We start from the raw sequence: 26,495 nt of genomic DNA on the forward strand, positions 1-26,495 counted from the left end.
ATGCATACTACTGTAGTTATGGAAGTAGGGCTGTCGAAATATGAAATATATAGAGCTTAACGTTTTTTATTGGAGGTATAAGAAATATGTTTGGGAAACTGAACATGCTTAACGCTGGCTCTGCAGTCTAGTGGCCTCTCTAGCTCTGTTCTAGCTAATAACTGCCAGAGAGGCCATCATAATGCTGCATGAACAGTTTGTTTAATTCCTTTCTGGGGCACAACATTTGGATAACTGAAACCTGAGCTTATTAAGACACTTCATGTTTGATTAGAGTAACCTAATCATTCCAGTCTGCAGTAACTTCACAGCAGCTGAATCTTGCTACACAACAGTGAGAGGTGCTTGCTTCGCATAATAGGGGCCAACACTGCACACCAGTGTCACTATGCCTGCGCACAGTGCTGATTCATTCATATACAGCACGTAGTTTTTGTTTAATTTACCTTTGTTTTAGTGCACTGTTGTTTTGATGTTATATAAATACTGATGCGTTATATTTTATAGGTTTTATCCTAGCATACTGTAGACATCTGTTTTTTAAACCATATTGATGAATGTGTTTTTAGTCATAGTCCCTTTAACCTAATAATAAATACAGCATCTTGCACCTGTGGTTTTTCGGGGAGGGGTCCTTGTTCCCATGGCAGCGTGATTCAGTTTATAGGCCAGTGTAATAGTTTCTCTTATCATTTTTCTCACCATGTCATTTGTCAGTCATATTACAACTCATTGTTGTTCAAAAGTCGTATGTCTATATGTGTGTTTATGCTTCACATGCAGGCTGATGCGACATTTGGATGCATGTGTCTGCATCATTTTAAGTGTGATGTATGCTTTTTCTGATGTGCCAGTCAAACCCGATGGCAATAATGCTGTAGTCAGTGACAGTTTATTGTCTGCTGCAGCTGTCATCTCTCAAAGATAATTACAGTGCTTGTCCATCAAGCTTTTTGATCTGAGAGAATTAGAGACTGTTTAACAGACAAGGGTGAAAAGATGACGGCTAGGTTTTCTTTCTTTTTTTCCCCTGACTGCCTTTGTTTTCAGTGATTTTGTGACATGTCAAGAGCTTGAAATAAAGCGAAATAAAGATCTACCAAAGAGTAAATTCTTCCCTGAAACATTAAGAATTTTTTGTCTCGTTACTTTGTTATAAAACTTTGTTATGAAATTAGCTATGTTAGTTTTCTAGAGTCTTGACTGCAAATCAAGCTTGAGATTGTGTAATGTCTCAGCTTAAGGACGAATAATACTCATTTAAAGTTAATTACGTTGATTTTGGAGTTCTACTAGACTATATCTACACATTTTAATGTTTCTACTTTCTACTACCCTCTCTCTAAAATTCTCAGTTTTAGCTCATATACTTCTACAGAAGTCACAGCTTATCACAAAAAAACAACAACACAATTTTCTGCAATGGCATTACCAGTTAGGTTCCTTTACCAAACCCCTTAACATTCATTCTACACAGCATTTAGGATGTTACACAATTTAAGAGGCAAAATGATGCAAGAGCTGACAGGGTGGGTAAGTTGTCAGTGCCATTTGTCCATTTGTTTGTCTAGTCTGTACTGTATCTAATTCTATCTGGATTTGTGGTTGTACTTCCTAAAACTTACAATTTAGCTCAATAGGCGTGGATTGATCAGTTTGTGTGTGCACAAGTGTCTGCTGCTACTTTGCCAGAACACTATGTATTGACCTGCAGTTATTCCCTTAGGCATGTTGGGTGTAGAGAAGATTGACAGGTTCGGATTAGCGGCTGAAAATCCTGTGCTCTGCTGTGGATTTACTCTGTTGGTGAATGCCACACATCGCTGGAGAAGCAGACATGCACACACGTACACACACAAGCACAAAGAGACCTGAAATACATGGAGTCCTGGGCAGTGAAAGTCGCAAAGTTTTAAAGGTATTACAGGCTGTCAGTGTTCAGTGAAACCTTTCTACAAAACAAGCAGTTTGCATCAGACCTAATGAATGATCTGGCTTTTGACAAATTCCGGTAAAGCTGCTGACCAAAGTTGGATGGTAGAGGCAGAAAGCTTGATGAATTAGTTTGCAGTAGTGAAAGCTCAAGTCATCATGCTACCTGAACTCACCACTGCCACATCTCTAACCTATTGTCTGATTACTAGACCACTTGTGCCTTGGATCTGTCTTCTTTATGATAAAAAACAAAACAAAGAAGCTTTGTTATAATATTAGGAAACGTGCTGAAATAGTTGAAATAGTTGTGCTCACATCCTCATCTGCTGCTGGAACATTTTCTGGTTAAGCACCTTCGTGCATTCGTCATTTCTTTTATAAATAGCTGGTTGTACTCTATATATGCCAAGCCATGTAATTAGCACACTTTCTCCAACGTATACATTTTTTTCTTTTAAAAAGCTATATTTTGTCTCATATTTGTTAAGCTACAAGGATCCCGACCAAATTGCTGACCACTTTCTTGCTCTGCTTCTGAAAAAGTCATCTTCTGTGGGATTCTCATTTTATATGCCTGGTCTTAATTTATTATCTTGTCATGGAGGATTGTGAGGAGTTGTCAGGTGTGATTTTAGTTGTCTTTATCGCCTTTTCTGTGTACAGCTATACTTATTTATCTGCTATACTTAAGTCAAGTAGTTACTTTTTGACTTTTATTTTGTCAGATTTTCTACTTTTTATTACATAATGTATTGATTGGTTGCCTTCAGAGTTCAAGTTCAACTTTTGTTATGCTTTTCTTTTCTAATCTGATTTTCTAGCTGTAGAAAATATTTTATCTAAAAATGGTGAAAATGTCTTTTTTGTGCTTTTCCTATACATGAGGTGTTTAGCTGATATTGGAAGACTTTTTTTTTTTAGCTATTTATGTTTCATATTCAAGCTCCAAGTCACAGTTTTTGGGTTTTCAAGCAAGATGTAATATATGACAAACATGACATGAGTGCTGGAAAGAGATGACAGCAAGCTGCAGATAGAAATTTCATTTCATAATGACTTTGAAAGTTATTAAATAAGTCCAAATATGTTTGTTTCTGCTCTCACTTTCTATTTCATAGGACCAACTAATAGAAAATAATTTATTTTACACAAGCTAGGCTAAGCAGATGATGCTGCATGACAATTTTAGTTAATAACTTTAATTTTTTTTTGCAAAGCAGAGATAAGAGCCTCTTATATTTGTTCTTCTTTTTCAGTTCCGCTATAAAAGACGTGTCTACACTCAGACCTACCTGGATGAAAAGCAGTTGTCCAAGCTCCACACTAAGGTAAGCCCAAATAGTCGTGCGGTTTTCAATTCCACAAGCTTTTTGTTTGTGCAACCTTTTGAACGCAGTGATACAGGTACAGTAATACAGTAATTAAAACACTGACTGGATAGCATAGTGGCACAGTGGGCCACTACAAGGAAAAATTGTGTCCTTTTTTATGTTTAGATGGTGAAAGTAATGATGGAAGCAATGAGTGTTGCCTATGAAACTGGTCTACATATGTTAGATTGAAATCTTGCTGAAGCGAAGCAAAGCCAAGGATCCAAAATCATGTTGAGACCATTCAGTAATGCCCACATGCTTGTTCCGTGTTCTGTTTTTTCAGATTTTCCTTGTACACACATGTCTGTACAGACTAGAGATGTCACAAGAACCAATATTTAGCTGTCCAAAGCCATATTTTCTGAAAATATGGCTATTATACTGAAAGTGCCAAAGGTATGATTGTGGTTCCATAGTCTTGTGGTTTACACATTTGCCTAACACATAAAGTCCCTGGTTGGACACAAATCCCTTCGGGGATGTGTCAGGAAGGGCATCCGGTGAAAAAAAATCTGTCAAATCAAATATGCGGAGCTATCTGCTGTGTCGACCCTCTGTGAATAAGGGAGCGGCTGAAAGAAGCTTTTACTAAAAGTACCAAAGGAAGCATATTATATCATCATGGGAAATAGTGAGTGAACATGCAATTAATATAACATGTGAAAACACACTAAGAGTATATATATTTTTCATTTCAGACTGATTCATGCTGCTGAAATGAAACAGAACAAAGTTACAGAGGCTTTAGTCAAGACGTAGCTATGCATTTTGCAGTTTGGCATATTTTGGAACCATCTGTGAAAGTTGATATTTCTTAGGTATTAAATAGCAGAAATTAGGCTTCCTTTTTAAAGTGTTTTTTGTAACATAAATAAAAGCTCAAATTAAAAAGTGGACAACAACGCTGTATACAATGGTAGACTGGCATGTAATGCATTTATGCATAAACAAATGAATAAGACAGAAAAAATGCTCTCGGGAAAATATTTTCAAGCCACACTGGGAGATTGAGTTGCTCAGGAAATGTGGTTTTATCGCATTGGATTTAAGTTTTGGAGGCAAGACAGCAAAGGACAACTAGAATTTGGGTTAATTTTCTCAACATGAAATGTATTATCTTTTGCTGATAGTTTAGTAAATTTTGGCGTGATAAAACTTGCAATTTTACTGGGGCCCTTTCATTTTGAGAGGTTTATATGAAATACCTCCATTTTAGTTATTTATTCCTGGTGGATATTGAAAATAGTCATTTCATGGTCTTGGTACTTACTGCCTAATTTCCTGTGTAGTCGCATTTCTCTGGCAAACATCGCTGTCAATCTGATTTTAGAGTTGTTTCGTTTTTTCTTTCCCTTTTTATGTTTTCCCACCAGCAGGCTGATCAGGGTGCTAAAAGTGTTTTTAAAGGTAAAATTCAAAATAATTTCCAGCTGGATTTACTGATTCTCCATTAAGATTATAGAACGGAAATGTTTCACATCACTAAGACAACAAAGCACTTTAGAAATTGCTTACTTGGTACTGTCAGCCAAGTATTTGCATCTGAGAGGCTCTGGTTGAGTTTTATTGTGTAATTTTTTTATGAGATGGTTGAAAAGAGGGCCAAAGTAAGAGTGCTGCTCTTTATGTTTGTTGGTTCATTCATGTGTAATTGAAGTACTCTCTTTAGGCCATGTCAAGCACTAACATGCTTGCATAAGGACAGAGTGTGCTCATACACAAAGAAGCATGGTAGATGTCACATAAACATGAACTAGATCTTTTGTGTTTTACTGTGGCACAATAAAATATTCAGGGAAAAAATAGGGCCACATTCACTAGTATGATTCATCCCGAGCTTTTCCCAAACTTGTATAATTGCTTTTTTGTCAAAATACAACTGAAATTTCTTTTGTAAAATGCATGATTTCCTATTTAACTAGGAAACAGAACAGGAAACAACATGATTTGCAATCCTGAACTAATTTTGTTCACTTAGTATAATTTTTTGTCAGAAACAATATGTTCTTAATGCATGTATAAGTGCAAGGTAAATCAAATTTCAAATCTTTTGTGATTGAAATGCAACTTTTAATTCATATATTGAAAAATATGTGTAAGGGCATGTTGCTAACCGGATGTGAACAGACTGCAGAAGAGAAGGCAGGTTTGGTAAACTAAGCTTGGTGGATCAGCAGGCTCACAGACACAGTATAAAGTGGCAAACAGAACCAAAAGGCTAGTGTTGGCAGACATTTGTGAGGCCCAGGCAGGTGGTCTCAAATACAGAAAAGAAGAGCAGGATAAATGTTGTCTTCTGGGCAGCCTAGATAATCTGGCAAAGCATGCATATTTGCTGGGCACTATTAATATTATTCATGAAATAATGGGAACCAGGTGTGCACACAGGTGACTGATGATATAATTGCTTGCAGCAGGAATTTAGTGAGTACAACTGTGGCCTGTTCTATGAAGCTGGATTTGGGTTTTTCGGGTAACTTTAAGGTTGTCCATGGGTTTTCAGTACTAAGGAAGTGGTTCCCTCCATACCCAGCTGCATCTCCATGCTTCAAGTTATGTTCAAGATTGGAAATCAAAAGGCATGAAAATATCAACCACTGATCAATCAGATGTCCATTCCTGTAAGATCCCTAGGACTAGGGTCTAAAGTTTTTAAGTGGTGTCTAAAGTTTTCCCCTGTGAGTATTAAATTATATAGATTGAACTTCATCCATTAACTTTTGCTTTGCTGCTTTTGTAACCAGTTTCTGCTTCACCCTGCTGCAACAGTTCGGCCCAAACAGACTCCTCGACTCTGCGTTGTGTTGTGTTTTTAAGAAGACAAGGAGTCTCTGATCGATCGTTGCCAGTTTATTTCCTGAATGCAAACAACGGTGTTGTATCAGTGCAAAGGGCTCGCCACACACCACTCCGCACAGCACACTACGGCAGAACATCCCATTAGCATTCCACTTTAGCATACAGTTTCACACATTAATAAACAAATGAAAAGTACATAAAACTGATGTTGCACATGTGTCCACTAAGCACTTATTACACTCGGTGCCCATCAGTTGATCATACATGGTTTATGTGTCTGTACTATTTAGCTACATTGTGTGCGGTAAATACAACTCACCTCTCGTATGGCTACGGCAGACTGGCAGCGATTACTGCAGCCAGCCTCACCTAACCAGCCACACCGAGAGGCGGGGCGCTGTTTCCCCATTACACTGATATTTGTGGCAAGTGGAATAATACCACATAAACACTGTTACACTTTCTCCTTTGTTGGCTGCAAGCATGCAAAAATACTTTTTTGTGCTGTAAACCTGCAGAGCTAGCTAGAATGGGAAACCCTGGGTTTACTTATTGTGCTGATAACCACCTTTATGTGATGACTTAGCCTGCTTCATTATGTCGGGTTACCTGAAGCCAGATAACAAAAACAGACATCCTGAGTATCTTAAACAGGCTTCGTAGTACAAGGCTGAGGTGGACAGGTGCAGGTGGCAGGTGTGGTATAGCAGGAGATGACAGTAAATAGTTACTTGTGAAGTCCAGGTTTTCTGTGTGTGTGTGTCTGTAGACTGGAGTGGAGCAGACTAGAGAGAGACGTGAATGCATTTGCATCAGACCCCATCAGATGGCAGGAGATTTGCACTGGAGAGAACGCCAGAACTTCAAACTGTGTTTGTGTACTTTTGTCTGCTACAGAGGGATGTAGAGCTGCTGCAGGGAAGAAATTCTGGAAAAACTGTTTTCATCATTTTCTTCTTTTCACCCTTATTTTATTTATTTATTTATTTATTTTAAAAAAGCTTCAATTTTAACTAAACTCCATGAGAAAATGGTATGTTTGTTATTTGGCATGTGCTTTTCTTGCAGGCAGACATTATTGAAAAATACTGCTTCACATTACAGTTTAATGAAAAAAGAAAAACATAACATTAGATCATGGAGTGCACTGCTGTTACCCCTAATGTGTGGCTAATGTTCTTAGATATGCTCTTTCTTTTTTTTTTACAATTAATCGACTAAGACTTGTGAGAACAGTTTAATAGCTGATTATACAGAGCTTTGTGTAATCCCATGAGAAAATTTAATTGTATTGCTAATCCTCACAATCATAGAAACTAACCCAACTGCCTAGTAACAGTTGGTGGTTTAAAGCTATTGATTAAAAATCTGTTGTGTTTTCCTTTTTTTTAAATGTTATTAATAGGGTAGTCAAAGTTATACACATTGTGTTACTGAGTGCTTGTGTGTACTACTTGAATATTTAATGTTTGAGGACGTTAAGCAAGTGTCCCATTTTGTTTCAGGGATACATTTCATATGAAAGATTCTCTAGTGTTGAAAATGTTCAACACTCTAAAAAAATCACTAAAAAGAAAACAAAAAACATAGAGGGCAAAATGTTGCCTCATGGCAGTGGTTCCCAAACTTTTTTTGCTAGGCCCCCCTTTGTTTTACAAGAAAATGTTTGCCCCCCCCCGCGCGCGCACGCACAAACACATCCTCCAACCACACACACCCATATATTGCTCCATTGCGATTTATTTCACACCTCAAACATTTAGTAAACAATTAAGCAAATACAAGTAAACTGCAATAAATGACAGGTAGTAATAAAAATAAACTACTAACTCTTTTACGTTACGTCCGCACCTACACGGGTATTTTTGAAAACGCAGCTGTTTCGTCCACACGTAAACGGCGTTTCGAATCACCGAAAACTAAGATTCTTTTAAAACTCCTTTTTTGCGTTTACGTGTGGACGAGGAATACAGAGTTCGTCGCGCAACGTCAAAGGTATGTGCCTTTTTTCACGTCACGCTGTGCGCCACGTTATTGCTTACATGAGAGGAATTGCAGAGAGACAAAATATTGTTACTGTTAATCTCACTATCTGCAGGTTTTACACGCTTACATATACACACGCAGTTACTGTCCCTCTATTTACAAAGGCAAAGGCATCATGGTGTGATTATTTTACGTGTAGTTGGTTTTTTTTCCTCTTTAAAAATATTCAACATTGCTATCAATACATTTTTCAAAAAATGCCTCTATGTGCAAAATGAGTTCAAAAACATAAACAAGTGTGGGATACTGTTTGTCCGTGATTTGAACAGCCCAGCGCTGCTCCCAACACAGGGAAAACTAATTCTGCAGGGGAGACCTACCTCGGCACTTGTGCAGGTGAAGCCAAAGGGAAGATATGCTTCACCATATTTTCTAGTCTTTGGCTTAGAATGAAGTTGGTTTGGAAACATACTCAGCAATGTTTCATCTCCTGCTTTGCGTTTGTGTGGGAGCCGAGCAGTGTCCAAGCATTTTGTCCTCCCCCCCTCCCCCCTTTCATACCGCGCCCCCCCTGCAATGGCTCTGCGCCCCCCCAGGGGGCGGGCCCCACACTTTGGGAAGGCCTGCCTTATGGGATAGATCCTCAGGTTTGGAGCATTCATTGCTAAGTTTTGAATTTTACATATAAATGTTGAAAAATTGCAGAGTAAGCATGTGTGGGACAAAAACGTCACTGAACTTGGTTGCGTTTGCATAGAGAAACTTTGAGTTAATTGATCATGATTTTTGGCTTTGATTACTATCATCTGTACATTCACGGGGTTGTGAGGGTCCTCTGCTGCGCTGTTGAAAAGTGTCAAACTACAACAAAACACAAAATGGTGAATGAGATGAAGATGCAGAAAAGCAGTGACAAGTATGAGTCGTGCACTCAATTATTTCTCTTGTTAAGGCAGTCTGGTGTGAAGTGCTGTATTCTGCTTCTGTGTTACACTGCTGTGCCAAAGTGTGAGTGAGTGGTGCTCAACTGACAAACTCAGCGAGGATCAATTTCTGCACGATTGCAATTTAGAGAGTCATTTCATGCAATAAATCACCTATAAAGACACAATTTGTTATGTGCAGCTCTATGTAACACTGTCTTACAGAGTACAAAGCTCAAAGTGTGAATGGGCTGTGAAGGCTATGCTATATTTCACAAGTAAGTATTTAGTGACAGCTGTTTTATTGGAGAAAATAAGTGTGGTTATTTTGCCACATAAGCTGCAGAAGCTTAAAAGATTCTTTTTTTCCACTAGTGGATTTAAACTTACAGTTATCTCCCTAGATATTCACAGTGGCACAATTTTTGTACATTTTTGGACCCGGTATAGACAGCTCCAATGAAAAGCAAACAAATGCAGGTTTCACACAAGGAATGAGCTGCAGATCTTTTATTTTTGTCATGGAATAATGAGGGAACAGACAACACGTGGCACATGAGCCTCTGAAAATGGGGGAGAATGTATAAAAATGGGTGTAAATCCTGAACAGGTAATGCACAACTTGTGTGTACATTTTTTTTTTTTAATCCTTGAGTTAAGCCTGAGAGGATAATCTTAAATTACAGCTTTACTGTTTGATCTGTGGTTTACACAGGCAAAACTGTGTCACTGTCCACATATTTACTTAAATATTGATCAATGCCGTATCTGTCACTGTATACTGGCATTTATGTCAGTGTGTTTAAAGAATTTTATATTGAATATTAAAAGGTTGTCACTGCCAGTCGCTGGTGTAATTGTCCACAGTAGAGCTCTTAATCTATAACAAGGTCATGTTCAAGTTAGATTTCAGCTTGCTCTGTTTTCTCTATTTCTCAGAAGAATGTCAAACGTTGGCATTTACTTAATCCCAATTGTCATTATCATTTTTGAATTATATAAGCTTTTTGAGGTCAGAATATGTGTTTGCATCAGTGAGCATGAGCTTTAAGCAAAAAAAAAAAACAACAACTTTTATTTTATTCCTTTTTTTAAATAGCAGATTTTCTTTTATGACATAATGACTTAAGGGGTAAGAGGTGGAATCCTGCTCTGGATGAGTCTTGCAGCCTTGGCTGGTACTAGGGTATTCATTCTGCAGCAAGCAGGGGTCAAGCATTACCCTAGTTTGCTTGCATGGAGTTCATTAGCCACAGGGTAAACTATAAAATTGGGTCATAGTTGATAGGATTTTCCCTTTCATTTTCTCCCTTTGCCCAACCAGGCCTCACCCTGCAACTGTCCTGGTTAAGCTTGGTGGCTTCATGTAAAATTTATACCATATTCTTTTTGTAATAAAGAGTGCATGTGTGTGGGCGTTGGGTGTAGGCGGTCGGCCACGTAATAGACCGACGCGCTGAATGGGGGGCTTTCTTACAGAGTAAAAAAGGCCTTCCAGTGATAGAAAAACTTTATTATCTTTTAAGTAACTTAGTCACATAGACCCAGTGTTTGTTTGATACTTTAAACTTGATTTGTACTTGAAAAACCTCTGTCTACAGTATTTTACAGCATCAAATACATACTGTATGTGCATGTATATAAGCCCTTTTCCATAAAAGTTTTGTTTTGTAAAATGTGAATAAAAAAGAATGATTGCAAAGTGATTTGCTTATCATCTAAACCTGGGTCGTGGCCCTGAGTACAGCATGTCTGTGTGGATTTGCAGGGAGTTGTCTGTTTTCTGTGTATGAAGTTTCACTTACTTGTAAAATAAATGCTAAGAAAGGTTATTATTAACATCCTGCATTGGACTGAATGGAAAATGATTCGTCTTATACTTGAGAGTAAATAGTAGCAGTAAGCTGCAGGGCAGTGCAAAACGCATTTAGTAATGCACTATTTGTTAATGTGGTCATGATGCCAAAGAGCACAAAGTGGAGCAAGAGAATATCTTATGCGCTATTGTTATATTTGCATTGTTCATTGGCACCCGATATCAAAGTGTAAAATGTGCTCGGAGTTTGGGTAGAAATCTGTGTTCTTATGTGCAGTTATTCACAAGCTAAGCCATTATGCCACATTGTTGTTAATGTGCAAGTGTAGACAAGCATAATGCACAAAAGGCTCCATCATATAATCTATAGTCATTCTAATCCCCCAGCACTGCGGCTCTGTATTTGTGCTAGCACTTCTTTGTATTTATGAATGAGAATTCCTGCATTATTTTCAATTTAAAATAAAACTACACAGTGAATGCAGCCCATCGTGGGTGTGATATTGTTATGAGTTTCCACAAAGCCTTTGTTGAGTGCCTAAACTAGCCTAGCATGCTTCTGTTTTTGCAAACACAGCCAATATGATACACGTATCTGCATGGCACAGGATGAAAGTATATTTCCAGTTGGGAAGCCCTCACATGGAAAAGCGCCCCTAATGGATAAGCCCCTACCAGGAGAGAAATGTAGCTCTTTGAAGACAGTAAAGACAAATCGGGTTCGAACAAGAATACTCCCGGCTCATTCGAGCTCATCCACATGCCCCAAACAAATACAGACATGGAACCTGGGATTTAAAAAATATCTTCCCAGTGAAGGGCACGCCCGCTAAAATTGATGTCACTGATTCTAATGCAAAATGCTCTTGATGTGTTTAACCATACAGTGTGTGCATGCATGCATACTGTATGTGTCGAAGCATGTTTAGTGTAACTATAGACAGTTTGTGTTTTCAGAAACACGTTAGTCAGTTGGCATAAATTCCTCGACTATAACGAATAAGATTTTTAGCAGGTTGCTATATTAATGCAGACTGAACCAGCACCTGCTGTATATTTAAGAACACACTTCTTTTTTTTCTTTACACATTTCTGTTTGCATTTGATATCCATACCTTCCCTCAGCATGGTATCCTCTCTCACTCCCTCCCCCTATCACACACTTTCTCTCCTCCCTCTGTGTTCCCTCCCTCTTCTCTTGCTCTCTCTCTCCCCCTCCCTCCGCACTTTCCCTCTGTTCTCTCCAGCATCCTGCAAAATAACCCCTTACCACCTCTCCGTCTGTCTGTGTATGCACAGGTTCGGGTGAGTGTTTGTTTCACTGACCAGGTGAGTCTGCACGTGCTAGACGAGACGAAAGGTACTGAAGGAGAAGGAGTGAGAACAAGAAGAGAGTAGACAACAAGGAGGAGGGTGGGGGGCTGGATATGGCCATGTGGAGGATGTTTTGGCATTCAAACTGTAGCTGACCTACGGGACTGTGCGTGTGGTGGAGAGTGTGTCCATGTGTGTGTGTGAGATGGGATCCATTCTGACCAGAAGACAAAGACAATCAGCTGAAAAAAAGGAAAGAAAAGCTAAAGAAGCCAGGAAGGCCAGGCTCAATAGTAAGGTACCCCAGTTGCTTTCATCATCTCTTTAATTTAATTTTGCCATTACCTCTGTTGTAAAGACATCCTTTTTTACCCTCTGTTTCTGAATTTTTGTTTTTCAACTTTCTGTCTCCAGTTATTCACAAACACTTCCTTACCGTTCCCAGACTACCTGTCTATGCACTGGCTTTCATTCTTGTCTGAAACCCTGACAGAATGCTAATGTTTTTCTTTGCACTGGTTGAGTTACTCACTGTGGGCTCGGAACAGTATTTGTATGTTTTCGCATATGTGTGTATGTACCTGATATGTTGGAGGATATGTGGATGCTCGTGTCTAGCTGTGCGTTTTTCCTTCAGATCTGAGCAAGCTAAACACACACTCTGTGTGTGTTTGTGTGACAGCTATTCCTGTATGCCTGTGGGTATGTGCACTGTAAGTGTATGGGTGTATAAAAATGTGTTTACGCATGCACATGTCAATGTGTGAATGCAAGGAGCAGCCAGAGCTTCTCCCCAGGACAGAATTTGCCTTGTGGTCTTCTATGGCGTTTTTTTTGTGCCGCTATTCTGAGCGCAAGTAAAAAAGTTTGCAGGTGCAAGTGTTGCATTTTGAGGAGAAATTTATTTTGAGCGAAGAAAAGCTGAATTTGAGTGAACAAAATTATTTGCTGCGTGCAAAAAATGTATTTCAGTGTTTGCTATTATCCACACACACACAATAGCAGCCCCTCTCGCTCAGTTTTTGTATTTGCGCTCGCTCGCACTGTGTTGCTCGCGCTCTCAACATTTCTGCCTGTGCGCGTTCAACTCTTTGTGTACACCGTTATATTTGTGCCACAAAACCAGCCAATCACAGACTTGGATGCAAAAATATCTGATTGGCTCTTCTGGTCTCCAATCAGCTCGAAATGATGAAATGCAATATCCCAGAATCCATTTAGTCCAAAACTCAAACGAGGCAGTGGCGGAGGAACACAGAGTGGCGGAGTTTGAAATATTACTCTTTCTGGGGCACAAAATAAACTTTTAAGATATTTTCATGCGAGAATGGTGCTGTGTAAACTTCAAATACCTGCTCGATTCATCAAGACATCACATATTTCCATAAGTGCTCTAACGTTTTCGGAGATGCCTGTTACCCACCAGCTGACCGGGTGGGAACTCGGGTTAAACATAATATATAAGGCTGAACTGACAAAAAAAATCACAGACTACCCCACCAGGTATTATAGGAAAAACCAAAAAGCCTTTGAACGAAAACAAACGCTGTTGTGACAGTGATGTACACTGTCTTGTTGGTATATATGTATGATTTGTATCACCTTCATGTTTCCAAACCGATATCATGAGCAGCAGCTTTTACAGCTGTGGCTCCCACAAACATCAGCTGATACTAGAAAGTAATTTTAAATAAATTCTAACAACAACTTATCAAGCTTGAACGTGCTGCTGTTGTTGTTTAGCGTAACATCCGCTGGTTTCCTGTTTCTGGCGCAAAGTGGGAGATAAACAAGAGAGACGATCAGCTGATCATTGATCGGTTTCATGATTGAAGTAGCAACAGGAGAGGGAGGGAGAGAGAATGAGGGGAGAAGAGGCAGCTGTGCAACGTAAAGACAGACTAACTCCAGCTTTGTCTTTTTTTCATTCTAGCTAAAGTACGGTACTAATCGCTTTCCTTTTCCTCTCAATACGATGTATTGTAATTGGTCCAGCCCAGAGTTGATCATGACCAATTGGCTAATTCACCACCTTTCATTGTTCATACCGTTACAAAAACAAACATAAAAATGAAAAATCACCATCAGCCCACCAGGCAAATGTCCGGTATGCCCAATGACCAGTCCAGCTATGCGGTCAGCTGGTGGGTAACAGGCATCTCCGAAAACGTTAGAGCACTTATGGAAATATGTGATGTCTTGATGAATCGAGCAGGTATTTGAAGTTTACACAGCACCATTCTCGCATGAAAATATCTTAAAAGTTTATTTTGTGCCCCAGAAAGAGTAATATTTCAAACTCCGCCACTTTGTGTTCCTCCGCCACTGCCTCGTTTGAGTTTTGGACGAAATGGATTCTGGGATATTGCATTTTGTCATTTCGAGCTGATTGGAGACCAGAAGAGCCAATCAGATATTTTTGCATCCAAGTCTGTGATTGGCTGGTTTTGTGGTACAAATATAACGGCATACACAAAGAGTTGAACGCGCACAGGCAGAAATGTTGAGAGCGCGAGCAACACAGTGCGAGCGAGCGCAAATACAAAAACTGAGCGAGAGGGGCTGCCATTGTGTGTGTGTGTGTGTGGATAATAGCAAACACTGAAATAGATTTTTTGCACACAGCAATGAATTTTGTTCACTCAAATTCAGCTTTTCTTCACTCAAAATAAATTTCTTCTCAAAATGCAACACTTGCACCTGCAAACTTTCTTACTTGCGCTCAAATTTTTTTTACGTGCGCTCAGAATAGCGGCACAAAAATAACGCCATAGTCTTCAGCGTTTGCTGTCATAATGCTGATTGTGTCACAATGCTGTCTCAGCCAGCTATTGATGCTCAGTGATGGAGATTTTCTCACTGTGTGTGTGTGTGAGAGAGAAAAAGCTGTTGGAAATATTACAATAGTTCAGGCACAGGGTAATCTGGTAAAGCGAAGTAACCACCACGAGTATATTCTGTGAACCTTCTCTGAGAGTCTCAGAGCTGTCAGTCTCAGTCAGCGAGAGTTCACCAGGTGGCAGCTTTTAACAGGATGCCCTGTGGACAGCCTGACTTGAAGTACTCCCCAGGTGGACAGCCTGACCAACCCACTTTCATACAAATGTGTTTTTCATCTTCATATTAGGCGTATTACTCAGTATTAATGGAATGTATGTGCTATAAAAACTCATCAATTAGAGCTCAAGATTATATCTGTTGTATCTTCCATCTTTGTTTTCTGCCTACTTACAAATTCAGACAGTGTAAGTAACATCCAGACTACAAGTGCATTTTCTTTCAGTTTGCTTCGGGTTGGTTTAAAAGGTAACTTATTCACAAATAGCTCATTTTTCTTTATACAGTGGTATACTGCTCTAATGCAAATCTGTTTGAAATTGGAGCATTGTACTCTATCATACTTTTGCTACCAAAAACCTTCATAATGTACCATCATAATTTTTACTTTATCTGAGATGTATGTTTGTAAGGGAGTATATGGATGGGATTTTACTTTCTTGGGAGTAAAACCTGCAGCGACACCGTGTTCAAGTTGTTGCCCCTCTGGGGTTGGAGGAGAAATGTGTATTTGGTGTCCTCATATTGGGCAGGCACACAAACATCCTCACAGAACCTCCTGCTCACCATGTGATGGTGAAATATACGTCACTCACCCAGTCAGACCCATAATGGAAACTATAACACTGGTGAAAAAGAGAGAGAGAGACTGATTACACAGATTTGAAAAAGGAATTGATTCTGTTTAGTTCAGTATGCTCTGAAACCAGGCCATGTAGAAATCATAGCCTCAAGCTCTGTAAAATACACCTCGCTAATCTGTATGTGGGTGTCTGTTTATAGGTACTGATGATACTAATTCATTAGACTCTATTGTTGTAATTCAGATAAATTTGCACATTTGCACACCCACAACAACACAACACAAAAACTCTATTTTAACCTTTGTCTTGATGCATTCTCAATCATCCAGGAAAGTAAATCTCCAAAAGTTGATTCTGTTCATCTGGACGTAGCGTTTTGTGGGAGAAACGTTTCGTCACTCATCCAAGTGACTTCTTCAGTCTCAGCTGACTGCAGGTTTCCCCAAATCGTATTAACAGTACATTTGCATAATGACTGAAACCAGCCCACTGAAGGGATGATTCAGAATTGAGGAGGGGGCTATAGATCAGTGGTCTTTGATCAGTGGGTTTTGGTCAGTGGTTGTTGATCAATGGTCATGAGAATTTGCATAATTAAGATTAAGGAACTGACCTCCCAGCCCATTGTCCCTTCAGTGGGCTGGTTTCAGTCACACAAAACGCTACGTCCAGATGAACAGAATCAACTTTTGGAGATCTACTTTAACCTGTTGAAGTATTAAGTTGGCAGGTAGGTGGAAATCTGTTCCCACTGTACAGATTTGTTCTATTGTGTTCAGATTGTCTACTCCAGGGGTAGGCAACTCCAGGCCTCGAGTGCCGGTGTCCTGCAGATTTTAGATGTGTCCTTGATCCAACACAGCTGATTACCTCCTCAACATGTCTTGAAGTTCTCCAGAGGCCTGGGAATGAACTAATGATTTGATTCAGCTGTGTTGACACAGGGTGATGTCTAAAACCTGCAGGACACCGGCACTTGAGGCCTGGAGTTGCCTACCCCTGGTCTACTCAGTCATCCCCTATGCAGTGTTTACTGAATAAAAGATAAAGTAGGGTGTAATGGGCAGAATTTGCTAGGTAATTACATAATTACATGATTGTGTGTGTTATATAATTCTGATATTTGTACTTTCCTCCGTCACAAAATACCTGCACCACATTTCAGATCATTCATAATGGTATTACTGTTTCTGGATAAGTATATTTATAAGTAACAAATCTTGGCAATATTAACCACTGAATCTTTAAACGTGAGATTTTATTTAAAAGTTAGACTGGAACCAGCTTATCTGCCAAAAGGCCCTGGACAGTTCATCAGTCCACATTGGGGCCAATACAGAGAAACAGGCAGCCTCTCAAATTCACACCCATGGCATTTAAAATTACCAGTTGGCCTATATAATTCCCAAAGGAAGCAATCAGTTGTTTGTTTGGCATGCCAGTATTTCATAAGCGAGCTAACTTAAAATTTAAAATACGGTTTCCTCCATCAATCCATCCATTTCTGCCTTTACTGGAGTAAGACTTGCTGTTTAGTCTTGATGTTTTTACATCTCATTGCCCAAGTCTTCACAATGAAAAAAACAAAAACATTGCACTAACTGGAGAGTTGTCATTCTAGGTCAGGCTCCATGAATAGATGGCTGAAAAATAGGATGCCAGAGGCATAAAGTGCAATGGAGTTTCTAATAATCATCAGGCTGAATAAATTCACTACCCACATACCCCCTGCTTCAGCCTTTGGCTTTCTGCCTGCTCCCTTCTGTTCTCTCTCAGTAACCTGTAGGCCTGTTTAAGAGAGAAAGGGTACGTTTTGCCATATTTTAATTTCTATTTAGACAGAAGTTTTACTCAGGTTTGACTCAGTTGTGTTCCATCCCCTGAGTATATCCCCGCGCTGTCCATGTGACTCTGTCCTGGTGTCAGTTTGAAAGCACGTGACTGGACCTGATTCAGCTCTTTCTTTCTCTGAACTCTTTGATTCTGATGACTGCATGCATTCCCCTCATCCTCCCTGACCACCCTGCTTACAAACACACAAAATGACAGTTACCCCTACAAGCAACAACACAGCTGGGTTTTCATATTTCATGTGACGGAATGTATGAACTTTATCTCTATTAGTTATTACTCATCTGAAAACCACTATGGGGGGGGGTCGGGTTAGTTACAGTAGATATTACTGTAGATACTTCTTTTACTGTTGCCACACTTACTGTATATATGTACCAAAATGTCAATTTATTTCGGTCCTCAAGTATATATGTTACAATCAGGTAGTTTTAAATATTTGCCTACTATAGTATGTTTATTTTGATTCTATTGCACTGTAACTGGCATAAATTTAGCCACATACCAAGCCTTTGTATGGTGTATTACAGTAGAACGATGAATATGCTGCCTTGTTTCTATATATGCCTCTCTATATAAACCGTAGACAAAGCTCTACTCTCTGTTCCTGTTTATGTCTCTTTGTCCATTTTTTTTTAATGAATTGTATTAAACTGTTGGCAGGTATGCCAGAGCGCACTTGTCCTGATGGGAGGGACAATGCTGGACAAAACTGTACTGCCAGTGTGGTCAGGAGGGTGGGTGGATTTGGTTGCTGCTGGATGGGTGGGTGGGTTGGGGGTGTGTGGGATCCCATACAATAAGCCTTTGCTCTGCAACTTTGTGTGTGAGTTGTTGAGCGGGAAAGAGGCAGTGGCTTTATTCTGCTTTGTTCAAGCCTTTAGCTAACCCTTTCAGAAAGCTCCCACTGTCCCACCCTCATAAACTGTACTTCATCAAGAGGAGTGGTAGTTATTATACAGACGTCGAAAATCTGTCTTTTTTTCTAAAAAGGATTACTCAGGAGGAACCATGCTGCTACGTTCAGAGAAAGCTACGAGATACCGGGCCACAGAGGTTAGACACAGCACACTACTGCTAAAATGACTCATGTTAATAGTAGTAAATCTAGGTTACTGTTACAACAGGCTCTGCAGGTGCTCTGGCATTGTTCTTATTTCAATACCCAACCTGCGACAGTAAATGCACAATAGTTTGTGTTGTAGAAACTTGTTTGTCTTGAAGTTTATGCTCTTCAAATTTAGGATTTGTATGAAGACGTGTATTGTTGAGTCCTGCTATTTTACCAGGAGCATTAGCCCAAGCAGCTATTTTTGGTACTTACAACAATATTAATGATGAATAAATGGTGACAAATTGTCACATGCTAAAAAATGGCATGTTTTGAATTGAATTGAATTGATATACCTTTATTAGTCACACAAGGGGAAATTTCATATGCATGTTTGCATGTTTTCTGACAGAAGAATTGCGTCAGTCATTTTGTCCCATTTGAAGTAGCAGTAGGTAACAGAGTACCTATACTGGCATGTGCAAGCAGTGTCAGCAAATGGCAGGAATCCAGCTCGAGCCTGGCTTTAGAAAGCAGAGACTTTTTTTTGTAACTTCTCCGTTTGTGTTTCCTTTCCTTGCTATCCTACACAATCAGAAAGAAATCTCAGTTAAAGGACTACATAATATTCTACATTTCAAACCAGAGAGAACATGCAGGGGGCAAGTTGTTTAGCTATTGCAGTTATGATGATTATGATGATAATGACTGTGTCTCATATGATTTCCTCATAGACAGTTTAGAAGATAGATCTACCTACCATGATGCCACCGACTGGTTTGCAAAGTACTCAAAATTGGCATTTTCGACATAATCACCAGTGAGCATACTGTAGGTATTCCCTGGGGTCTTTGAAACACAGCATAAGCGAGATTTACAGACTTGATTTTTACTTCAATGATCCTCAAAATAAGTGAAACTCACCAGAGAAGTGTTTCCTGAGGTCAAGTCAGATAGCTGTAAAGCCGTAGACTTCTATAGGACCAAAAGTCTATTTGCAACAACAGGTATCGCCGCCTGGTGGCCATGAAAACGGCGTGCACTAGAGAGGTGTAAATGTGACTTTTCTGTTATACAGAAGCATTTATACCAGTGAATTATGTGTTAGATGCTGCTGCCATGGTAACAGCACTCCTCACTATGTTAGAGTGCAGGCTTTTTTACTGCACTCATACATCATGAATAAAATGTGTGTGTTTAGTGCGCTAAATTATGAATTAGTGTTTTTTTCCTGTGTAGTTGTGTGTTTGTGTGGGTCCATATGATTGTGAATGTGTCCAGGAAATTTCATCCTTAAGCCTCTAGTGCCATTTTTTTTGTGGCGTTTGACTCACTGTAAGCTTAAGACTGTATCAAATTACTCAGCGATTTATTTTGCTGCAATATAGTAAAGGTTGAAGATTCCCTCACAGAAAATCCTCCTCTTTAGGATCAAATCCTCACTCTGTCATACAGTATATTGGTCATTTTGTAGCTAAGAGCATTACACTTTAAGCCTGTTAGGTATGGATATTGGAGATTACTGAAGCTTTTGTGCTCTCAGACAAACATGGGCTGAGATCCAAAGAAGCACAAATAGAGACAGCATATTGTACTTATAGGCACACAGATAAAGAAGAATCACCACAATCTGCAGTGACAGGCATTGAGCGGTAAGCAGCAGCTCTTTATCTCTGGGGAATTTAAGCACCCGCATTAAACCAAAAAGGTTAATGAATATGTTCTTTAATGGGTGGCTTCATTAAATCAACCAGCCGGATGTTATATTAAACACATTTTTACAGTGAATATGAAGGCAAGCGTCTTGTTTTGTTCCACAGCAAAAAACAGATTTTGGTTAATTGAAAGAAAAAGTGCACAAAGCGACTGCATTTCAGTAGAAAGAATAAGAATAAATGTTTTTTTGTTCATGCATCAAACTGAAATTTAAAAAATATCTATGTGCATTAGGAGCTAGTCATATCTCTTCAGGTTGTTAAAACATTGTCAACCACCCTAAGCAGATTTGATTTTCTCATATCAGTCAGTGGAGACCAGTGTGTACTGCACATACTTAGACAGCCTTTGAGAACAGCTACAGCGTTAGTCCCACCTTTGGTGGTGATCGCCTAATTGTGCTAGAAAGTTGATTCAGTTAGAAGTCAGCTTGGTGGGGTGGATGGATTCAAAAGTCTGGACTCTTCAGACTGTCCAAAGAAGTCTCAGACCGCGTCGTGTTAATTTTCTGTTACTGTGGTTGCTCTCTCAGAGTAAGAGTAACTGAAAGCTTCCAGTCCAAGAGACTTGTTCCTGTAATATTAGTCACGTTATGTGGCTGCTACCAAATTACCAAAACTGCAATGTTTAAGAGTTTTTTTTTTATGGGGAGCTTTTTCCCGATGATTAGATGTTTTTTGCCAAAGTTAGTTGGTCACGATTGTTGCAGGACCAAGGGATGCTCATGAGAAGTGGACTACTAGAACAAGACACACATGGATAAGGGCTGAGAATATGTGAAGATTGAGCTGTTAACAATAATAAATCTTATCGTAAGAGATGCTTGTAGAAGAATACAACATGCATTAAGTAGAAAGAAGTAAAAAATTAGGAAACCAAAAAGGTCTCCCATAGATGTCCAATGGCATCTGGTGACTGAGAAGCATTTATGATGCAATTTACATCATAATCACATTTAATGACCCCTATGGATTGGGCCATTGTTATTCAGCAAGAAATTGCTCCCATCAGATTAATAAAAGATACAAGAACTTTGTATTGATTTGCTTTGACCCTTCCCTCTAAGGGAACAAGAAGACCCATTCCACAAAATTGGTTATTTGTGTAAAGAAAGCGGCAAAAGATTTAACATAATCCGTCAGATGCTCAGACATATGGGTCCAGGTGCTTCGGTTAGGCACAAGCAGACGAAGGCCAAAATTAATGAAAAAACATAATGTTTTTGCCCAACCTTGTTTTAATTTATTCAAAGACCATTATTAATGACTAACAATAACCTGAGATTAATAGAAGTGACCTTTACCTTGTTTTATGATCATCAGTTCAGGCGAAAGTTGCTACAACTTGCTGCTTATCTGGTTAACCTGCCTCTCAGGAAGTAACTGGCCAGTAGTGACCCATCACTGTATCTCCCTGATATGAGAGGTTTTGTGTTAGACTCAAAACTGAAACAAATAAAAAAATCAGAAACAGCTGAAAAATGAAAAGTGGGAAAAAAATGGCCACAGGGAGAAAGAAAACACTGAAGGAAATGTGAGAAATATGATAATTAAATAATAATAAATAATAATAAATAGAGTTTCATTTTATTGTTTGGAAATTTAAAAAGAAAGTGTGTGGCATGTACAATAGATTTTATTGTTACACTGACTGTGCTTGGTGCGATGTGCTCATCAAAGCAGTTGTGCTGTGCCTTTTATTCGCTTTAAGAGTCAACAAAAACATCAGGCAGAAAACAAGACTAACGCTGTACTGTAAACAGATTGCTGCTTTGCTCTCGCATTTCTTCTCAGTATTTTTCCTCCCTTTATCATGTTTTGTGCTTCTGTCTTTCTTCCCATTCCTCCCCCTCACGTGACCCATTTTTCTTGTCTTTCTTCCATACGACTTCATTGTGTTGCATTTTTAATGGGAACCTGCTTCTAGACCTTCATACTCTGCAGTAAATTCATGAATTATGAAATAAACTGACAAATAAAACTAGTTTAACCATTAAACTGCTTTTTTTTCTCTCCTTCTTGTGAATAGAGCTTTAAAAAAGAGGAGCCTCTGTTTTGATACTGAGCTTGAATCAAATGGAAGATTCAGTCCACCAGTGGCCGCCTCCTCTTTGCCTGCTTAGTGGTTTTGCCAAAGACCTGAGGTCTACGCTTTACAAAAAAAACCAATCAAACAATGAAATGGAATCACTGTCCCACATCGGTGCTAAAAGAAAAGCAAACAGCAATAAATTATATGCGTATGTGTATATAAAATAATGAAATATATATACAGAATAAAATATATTGCACTACATGGGAAACAAAGCTCATGTTTTTCAACTGAATTAGCTTATTAATGATGTGGTTACAGTTTCTCATCCTTATATTTTAAAACCTCTCTCCTCCTGCTTTCTTTATTAATCAGTCGTACCTTGTCCTGTCTTTAAAATAGACAGTCTTGTTTTTTTTTATTAATTCATTCATGACTCATCTTGGCACTGTTTATTATCAAAGTAAAACCTACTTTTGTGTTATCTGCCACTGAATACACCTCCCTTTCACAACGAAATGAAATCCAGTCCTAACCAGTACTTTTTAGTCTTACTCACAGCATGCACTCTGAGGCTTAATCATTTGTATTTTTTAATTACACTGAAGCACATTAATCTAAAGCCACTGTTATTTCTGTTTTACTGTTTTTTTTTCATGAAATGGATACTAACTCATTTCTTATTGCTTTTAAAATCTGCACGAGCTACAAAATGTAACTGCATGATGCAGAAACCGTTCTGCATGTATTTAACAGGGAGTTGTGTCTCAGTCAGTTGCTGTGTCTAATTAAAATGCAGTGCCCCTGCAGCACTCTGTACAAAGCATCTGGGAGACAGGGGTCAAGGCCTGCTCGCTCTTGCTCTAGCCTTTATATAAGTGGCTGTCAACAAAGAGTAGATCGGCGTAATCGGGAACTCTCTTTGCCAGATAAGGCTGTCTGTGTTTGCTGATGTGGCTACACAAAAATAGGCAGTTTTCCCTTTTTAATGGTTGACTGCTGGTGCCAAAAACATATTAAGTACATCTATTTCACATAATAAAGCATAGACAGCATTTTTTTTGTACTTCTGTGCTATTCACATTGGAGGGATTTCATAGATATGTTGTTTCTATATTAAAACGGCTCTTACCAGTAATTACATCAAATTGAGCGTCAGCTGTTTTGCTGAGAATCTAAGTGACAGTGTTGGTTCAGGTTTGTCAGACTATCACTCACAGTCATAAATGTTTTCTGCATTGCTGTCATACTGAATATGTCTGACAGCTCCCTGATGGCAGTCTACACCTGATAAGTTGAAGTGTAACCACATATGAGTCAGTTGTGTTGTGCCAACAGTAAGCTCAGTAACATTTTTTACAGTCTTTGTTGCCAAATATTGGGATTATATCGTACCATATGCATGTCTTTACATAGCTAGCACTGTCAGCTGGTTCTATGTTGGGTGAAGGATTCCTTCCATATCTATAGTGGGGCTATGTTCTTCCATAATGTGTAGGCCAGTCCCTAGAGATTCTCCATGACCACACCAGTGTGGTAGTTCTTACTGCAGTTATTGTCCAAGAAGTTATGACAGCCTAAAGCATGTGTGTATTTTATGAGCCAGCTCAGATTAGAGAAGCATATGATGCTCCTGAACATGTATCATGTTAGCGAGCACTGCAATTATCACTCACCCATGGCAAAGCGTACTGTTGGCCAGCTGTGGGACCAGGGGCTATGTAGCCATGTGGTAGTGAGTGTAAATATGGGGCAGCGACAGTGTCTGACACACTTCCTGTAGCTGTGTATGATTTCTTTATTTGTGGCTCATCTCTGGGTTCTGTTTAAACCTGAGTGTATATGTGCTATTAAATAGGACATGAAGTGTTCGCGTCTCTTTGTGTGAAGTTATGAAAAATCTTTTATGAAAGGGGAGCAAAAGACCAAGAGAAAATAGCTGCACAGGGGGATTTGTGTTGTCCCTATAATTTCTGGCCTCCTTCCCTGGCTTTTATGAAGTAGTGGCAGATAATCCCTCTTTAGTGGTGGAAGAGACAAGAACCTCTTCGGGGTACTGAAGTAAAAGAAGAAACCTTTATCCTCTCTTCTCTTGCCAGCTGGAGTAGCTCTTCCACTCACTGCTTGCCACTGATTTGTGACCCTATTCAAAGTCACCTATCCACATATGACAAAATGTATTCAGTTTTCAGAATCCTCAATTAATCAGGGACAAATCCCTCCACTTCATAGATGTTAAACGTTGTGGGTTCAAGAATAAGAACGCTGCCCTTATTACCAACTTATTACCAAGCCTCAAGCAGGAACAAGAGGATATATTCTTGATTTATTGAGCTGGTAAATTGCCATAGATTATACATACTGCCATTCAGTTCTTCCTACCTGACCCTCTCTCTCATTCTCTGTTTTCTTGATCCAACACTGCAGGGGTGCTTCATCACTATTGTAATAGTGTATGCACAAAATCCGCTTTGACCATTTGTCTTATTTTGAAAGTTCAAGTCAAAGCTCAAGACACATATTCCTTATAAAAAAAAAAAAACTAGCATGTACTCAGTTTGCAACATGAGGTATTCTAATGACACTTATAGTAACTACTTACAGAAAATATGTTTAGCCGTTTTGTGCAGCAGAAACTCTGAAATAACACATTTTAAAATTCTGTCATTGAAACAGTATGTATGTGTGGCCTATGTGTGGCCGAAGCAGAGCAGAATAATGTCATTTGTTCTCTCAGTGCTTCTCTTTGCTGGGATTACCTTTCCTCTATAGGGACAGAGGTTACTGTGATGTTGTTGCCCATGCTCTCATGAGTAAAGCTGATGCATGCAGGGATGTGACCGTGCATGTTTTTGCTCAGTTCGGGTGATATCTCTTGAGATTGCAAACTGTGGAACTGTAAGGATGTTTATATGAGCAAGGCAAGCCGAGAACAAAAAATGTGTACAGACTGTGTGCAGATTTACTGCTTCTTCTTCTTTGCCTTCTTTTTCTTCTCCTTCTCACTTTAGGTGTCATTGAAGTCGATCATCTCCCTCTATCTCACTCTATCCCCATCATCCTCTTCTGTCACACCAGCCTGCTGTTGTCCTCCTTCAGTACATCCAAGAATCTTTTATGCAACTCCATATCAACATTCTTTGTCCCTCCAAACGTGTCCAAACCATCTCAGCCTTTTTTCCAAACTGCTCAACCTGATCAGTCCTATGATACTGTCACGGCGGGGTACGCCAGTGTTGTGAACAGGGCCCAAAAGCAGATGCGGAGAGAGGAGTTGCAGGAGCCTTTATTTTGGCTGAAAGCAGCAAAAACCATGAAAACTGTGGCAAACTATGAAAAAACTGTGAACACAATGATAAACTATGAAAAATGTGGCTAGAATAACAGACGACCTGACAATGAAACACAGAAAACAGGAGGTGATCAGGGAAAGTGGGAACACATGGGGAAACAGCAGAAATTAACATAATGACGGGACGCGGGAAGGGAAACTAGATACAATGAGCAAAGAACAAAAGACTCTTTCAGAATAAAACTCTTTCAGAATAAAACAGGAAACATGGAGACGCAGACATGACAACACAAGAACTAATAACCACAACCTAGCATGAGAAGCTCAAAAATGCAGAATAAACTCAAAAACGCTGGGTCCGAGACCCATATATCTTATATGGGTCTTATCATACTCTTATAAATTATAAAACCCTTACAAATCTTATCATGCTCAACTCCTGGATTTTGTCAGTCCCTCCATCTCCGAACCATACATCATAGCAGGCCTCTCTATCTTCTTGTAGCTTTCTCTCTTTCAATCCTTCTTTTGGAAATCACCTCTGACACTCATCTGCCTGTGCTTTCTTATTCGCCATTGCTCTCTTTCTCTCTCTCTCATTTGCTGATTTTTCTGTTTTTTTCATTGTTTGTATGTTGAGTATTAAATTTTGATTTTTCCACTATTGTTCTTTCTGGAAAACAATGGAAAGAATACTATATCTAAGACTGGATCAATGATAACCAGTGACTAATAAGGAAGACTTGCCACAGTAATGTGTAAATGAG

At 39.2% G+C, this 26,495-nt stretch overlaps 1 protein-coding gene across 9 annotated transcripts in view; it reads left to right on the forward strand.

Annotated features, from left to right (window-relative positions):
- The window catches only part of shank3a (SH3 and multiple ankyrin repeat domains 3a), a 250,984-nt gene that overhangs the window by 125,925 nt on the left and 98,564 nt on the right, over positions 1-26,495 (forward strand). For all 9 annotated transcript variants that reach the window (XM_085359158.1, XM_085359160.1, XM_085359162.1 and 6 more), the window contains one exon: positions 3,192-3,263. In XM_085359158.1, coding sequence (XP_085215284.1) covers positions 3,192-3,263 — 72 coding nt within the window. The remainder of the gene's footprint in view (positions 1-3,191; positions 3,264-26,495) is intronic.

The sequence above is a fragment of the Diplotaxodon limnothrissa genome, linkage group LG7 (genome assembly GCF_057381915.1).
Source record: "Diplotaxodon limnothrissa isolate DT_005_m linkage group LG7, D_limnothrissa_male_GT1.1, whole genome shotgun sequence".
Taxonomy (NCBI): Eukaryota; Metazoa; Chordata; class Actinopteri; order Cichliformes; family Cichlidae; genus Diplotaxodon; species Diplotaxodon limnothrissa.